The sequence below is a fragment of the Aedes albopictus genome, chromosome 1 (genome assembly GCF_035046485.1).
Source record: "Aedes albopictus strain Foshan chromosome 1, AalbF5, whole genome shotgun sequence".
NCBI lineage: Eukaryota > Metazoa > Arthropoda > Insecta > Diptera > Culicidae > Aedes > Aedes albopictus.
The window spans coordinates 299,194,384-299,199,376 of record NC_085136.1 but is presented as its reverse complement, the minus strand read 5'-3'; the positions used below and the strand labels follow the sequence as shown (position 1 = coordinate 299,199,376).

At 41.2% G+C, this 4,993-nt stretch overlaps 2 protein-coding genes across 2 annotated transcripts; both read right to left on the bottom strand.

The window, feature by feature from the left end:
- Nucleotides 1–752: 752 nt before the first annotated feature.
- On the bottom strand, nucleotides 753–1,345 carry LOC115257821 (protein Abitram). The gene has a single exon (XM_029857776.2). The coding sequence runs from the start codon at nucleotides 1,343–1,345 to the stop codon at nucleotides 770–772; it is 576 nt and encodes a 191-aa protein (XP_029713636.2). The 3' UTR covers nucleotides 753–769.
- Nucleotides 1,346–1,349: 4 nt separating this feature from the next.
- Nucleotides 1,350–1,841, bottom strand: LOC115257405 (COX assembly mitochondrial protein 2 homolog). The gene is made up of 3 exons (XM_029856966.2): nucleotides 1,781–1,841; nucleotides 1,595–1,712; nucleotides 1,350–1,532 (listed from the first exon to the last, which is right to left on the bottom strand). Exons 2-3 carry the CDS (start codon nucleotides 1,673–1,675, stop codon nucleotides 1,350–1,352), a joined length of 264 nt encoding a protein of 87 aa, XP_029712826.1. The 5' UTR covers nucleotides 1,676–1,712; nucleotides 1,781–1,841.
- Between the last annotated feature and the right edge of the window lie 3,152 nt (nucleotides 1,842–4,993).

Genomic DNA, 4,993 nt, shown 5'->3' with positions numbered 1-4,993 from the left:
CGTCTGCTGCTGAGGGACTTTCTGTTGAAATGAAAGAATTTCTAAACGACCACACGCAAACAAGAAGTCGTTGAAAAAACACGTGATCCGAAACCCTCTAGTCTTGCAGCCTTTTTTATAAGCCTATATATCACAACTAATTTAGATCGACGAAACAGACTTCAATGTTCAGCTTCATTGTACGTCTATTATAATTTAAACAACAATAATTTGCATAGATTTGCAGCTGAATATGAAGTACCGTGGCACGGTAAAGGCTGGGTTATTTTGCGTGATTCAGATCTTATTAGGATCCATTAGCCTCTGCCTAGCAACTCCTATCCCTATCTCGGCGTGGCAACGCGCGGGCTGCGAGGAACCTTAGGGAAGATCGGGTAACCAAACCCGATGGGGACTTTAATCGTAGGCTGACAGGGAAGGGGGGGGGGTTGCTTCTCCAAACCTGAGCATCTTTTATTCAGGAGAAGCGGCCCGCAACAGCGTCTGATCCCCATAAAACAGCACACTGGTCTCGTTCGTGGACAAAGCCGGAAGGGTGCGGTGGACGGGGCATGTTGCAGACAGCCCTGCTAAATGAATGTTCGCACACGTCTGATTGGGAGTGCAATCTAGGGGTATCAAGGCGTTATAATATACTAAACTATAACTAGTCGGCAAATACTGTAGTGTTAGATTATTATTCCAAAGAATTGGGAGCGGTCTCGATTCTTATGGCTTTCTCAGTTTTCTAAAGCATAAACCTCACAAACCAGTTAATTTCCTGCCAGTCTTATTCACTAATCGTTGGCTTACGGTATTTCTCATCATACTCTTCTCGGGACATTAGCTTCTTCTTGATTGCTTCACACTGCTCCGGTTTAGGCATAATAACCGCCACATACCCAACACCTTCCTCGCGCAATAAATTTGCATTCTCCACCAACCGCTTATTCACTTCGACCAACTTTCCTTGGACACAACCCCGCACTTTGTACACACTTCCATCCTCGCAGGTGATCAGGGCCATCGTTGAATCCATCTGCACAATCATCCCGCCGCTCTTTTTCTTCCCACTTACCTGGTTCTCGCTGCGATCTATCCGTCCCACTTCGAACGTAACCGACTGAATCCCTTTGGCGAGCGCCTCATGCTCCGAAGCCAGACCAATCAAACAGATCCGGTTCGAGTGGAACAGCACCTGGAGAGGCTCGTTCTCCTTTCCCGGTTGCACATAGTAGTAACGGGTGAAAAAACGTTCCACCGTTGAGGGATAATCCTCCACGAAGTCTTCAACAATAGAAGGAACCGTCAATCCACAAATTACTTGCGGCTCCTCCGTCAGGTAGTAGCTTTCCAGATCCGTCATCTTCCTACGCCGAACTCCGAGATTTTTCCTCTTTGTCGAACTGCTTCATGCGCTCTTGTACGAGCCTTTGCTTCTCCACAGACCGCTCCCGGTTTAGTCGGCTCCGTTCCTTTCGCTCCTCCCGCAGGCACGCAACGACCTTATGATCGAAATCGTTGCACACTCCAAGGAATTTGGCGTATTTGTTCTACGAAACGGAAATGACGATTGTACGGAAACCCGCGGAAATTCTGACTGTTTTGTACTCACCTCTTCGTGGCACTTCTTCAGCAGGTCAATCAACCGATTGCACTCGGGTGTATGCAGATGTGGCGATAAATCCGAATGCATTACTTGGTTAGTATACTAAGCACAAAGAAGTATAGTTCTATAAGAAGATAGAATTCAATTAATATTCATTTTACTTTTATATTTAAAAAATAATGGTTGCACAACCTCTCGCTGAGCCTCGCATACGATTCTTGCCGATACTTTGCGGCGGGAGAGAAGAAGTAGAAACGTCAAAATTTAAATAAACAACTTGGATTCCGTTCTCTGCTAGAGCTGTTTTTTCACATTAGGGTAGGCTCATCGAAAGTTGCGTCCACGACGTCCTCAGATGTTAACTCTTGGTGACGTCTGTTTCTCAGTGATTACCGCATTTAGTTCACCACTGTACCACAGACAAACAGACGTAACACCTTGAACGATTTTCATGGAAATCCATCACTCAGTTCACACTACTACCACCTGGTGGAAAAGTTGCACGAATCACTGTGTTGTGCAATATCGCCAACAGAAGGCGCTAGTGTGAAACGTCATACGCATAGAAAAACTATGCGCGCGCCTCTGGTTGTGAAAGCCACAACTATGAAAATTTAAAATGTTCGTTGAAAGCGTAGTCGTTGCAAATTTCACAAGTGTGACGTCTGTTTGTCTGTGACTGTACTGAGCACTGAGTCTTCATGAGTGCGTAAACGCAAATACAGTCAGGTCTTTTTTTACGCGGTTTTGATTTACGCGGCCGCGTAAATGAAAACTCCATACAAAAAAAAATTCATCGTCTTATTTTTGCATGATTCGTCGAGAAATGGTGACCCGAATAAAAAATACAGTAGAAAAACCGAACGTTATATTGTAACAGTACTATTTAGAACCATATTTTTACAATAGACACCACTGTAAAAATAAAAATACAAAAACAATAAGATGTAATGTAGGACACCATACCGTGAATTGTAAATAAGATTTTTACAATATATTATACAGGTTGTTAAGTATCGTAACAATATAAAAAAATATTTTTCTCCATATATATTTTTTTGCAAAACCATACATTTTATTGTTAATGAATTGTTCAAAATACTGATACGTAGGTTTAAATATACCGTACATTGTATGGTACATGAATGGTTTCAAACAATAAAATGTACCGTAAATAAATTGTTTTTATTTGTAATTTCACTACTGGTTATACATTTAATCAAATGGTTTTGGAATGGTTCTCTTTTGTTATGTTGAATTGTTTTACATTACATAAACCATATATTGTTATATTATCTTGCCATTTTCCTCCTGTTAATGGCATCTTAGCCTTATTAGATTTATTAGAAAGCGCTTTGAGAATTCTCCAGAGCGTTTTGGATAACCCTTCATATATAGGATCGCCCACGTCTAAGTCTGAGTAGTCTCTGATTGCATTAACAGTTGAAGCTTAGGCTCCCATGCCCCACCAGCCAGATAACCGGGTTTTGCAAACTTAGCATTATTTGTGGCAACACTTTGAGCGGCATGATGGAACTATGCCGAGCGCGCTAAGTGTTATTAGACCACTAATGTAGTTGCATGAAGTGGGTGACGAGGTACATAAGTATCATTACAGCGTGCTTAACCGTTATTGCAATATTGAGGCACCAGTTTGACTAAAGTTTGAAATACATAACAACTCATGAGATAACTGTCAAGTTCGATTCAAATATAAGTTAGGTTAAAAAGCGAACCCGCAGACGAACCTATACTAAAAGTCATTTCAGTGTTCAGTCCAGTCCATATGTTAAAGATGGCTCTACGTCAAAGATAAAGTTTGTCAACCGCATTTGATTCGATTGTGGTCGAAGGCAAGTTCACATGAGAGAAGAGGAGAAAACTCCTCTAAATGCAAATACAGAAAGAATAGTGTTGAACCAGCCTCCTGTCACGCGGCCATGTTTTTGAGGTCAGCATCAAAATCCAGGATCGGTTATTGACTGTGGCTGCATCATGTCAATAACAATTGACAAATTTTATGGAAACTTTATTCCCGTGACGAAGACGAGCTGATACTATTACGGCTTCATTTTTAAATAAATAATTGCGAAATTAAAAATCATGTTTCGCTTAAACTAACGATTTTAAAAGGTAAAAAAAATTGGTTGTGAAAAAAAGTTTCGCCGCTTTTGATTTTTGCTCCTGGAATTATGTTGTTGCGCTACCATGGGGAACCAAGCCGCCGAGCAGCCGCTATTGTGTTCAACGAGGCGGCTGGAAGTGGGAACCAGAGATGTTGGCTCGTTATTTTCCTGTGGGGCAGTATTGCGGTGACAGGAGGCTGTGTTGAACTCATCTACTGATTTAAGGTAATCTGACCTGCATCTTTCCGGGTTGGCCTACATTGCATTCGTATTTCTCTCATCGCACTCTACACACCTAGCCCGCCCTCGAGCCCGCCATATCTCTTGGACCCCTGCTTGGACCTGCAGTTCTTAGGACATCTGGTTTACCACTGATTTAAACATGTTATTGGCATTAACCCTTTGGAGCCGGAGGGGTCATATATGACCCCGGCGATGAAACCGAGCATAACAAACGTGTTCGACAACAGCGAGGTTGCGTCGACAGCGGCGAAAAAAATCGATTCCAAAAGGTTAAATTGATGTTTCAACTTATTCACTTTTTTCTCTTTCCTTTGCATCAAAAAAGTCACAAACATCAACAAAACAAAGCACGGAAACAATCTTAAACTGAATAAATCTGGTGTTCGATTTGAATAGGTCGAATCTGCATAGGAATCACAGCAAACATACGATCTATTCAAATCGAACACCAGAAATAATTAAAAATTCACGGAAAAATAATGTTTTGGAAAAGTGAATGGTTCAAACGTAAGAAAAACAGTATAATATATTGTTACATAAAAATCCAATGTAAATGTATAGTATAGCGAACCATTTCATTACAATACACTTTATTGTAGCTGGTACATTGTATGGCGCAGGAATGGTTTTCACCATACACCCTATGGTTAGTTTTTATCCGGGGAGACTTTTTTTACGCGGTTTTTTGAAATTTGAACTGAGTTTTTGTTTTACGCGGTACGTATCCCCCGTGTAAAACAAAACCTGACTGAAAACTGATGTCTTCGGCGCACTAATTCTTCGATGTATGCTGAATTAGAGACTGTATATATCAGGCCAAACATTTCAATAGGTCCTATCTGCATTTGAGAGGCTCTCTTTGTTCACTTGCAATGTAATGGTACACTTTTCAACTATTGTTGCAGCACAAATCAAAAGACGATTGTTTTGACCATCGTTCGATGCAAGGAGACAATCATAATACAGATAAACAGCTGAGATATTAACGAAAAAGAGGGAAACCAAAGAGAGCCTCTCTTATGCAGATAGGACCTTT

Bases quoted from the DNA above. Each gene is read 5' to 3' on its own strand.
- LOC115257821 (XM_029857776.2), bottom strand. From the start codon at position 1,345: ATGACGGATCTGGAAAGCTACTACCTGACGGAGGAGCCGCAAGTAATT.
- LOC115257405 (XM_029856966.2), bottom strand. From the start codon at position 1,675: ATGCATTCGGATTTATCGCCACATCTGCATACACCCGAGTGCAATCGG. The intron at 1,533-1,594 runs GTGAGTACAAAA...TCCGTTTCGTAG, and splicing joins TGAAGAAGTGCCACGAAGAG to AACAAATACGCCAAATTCCT.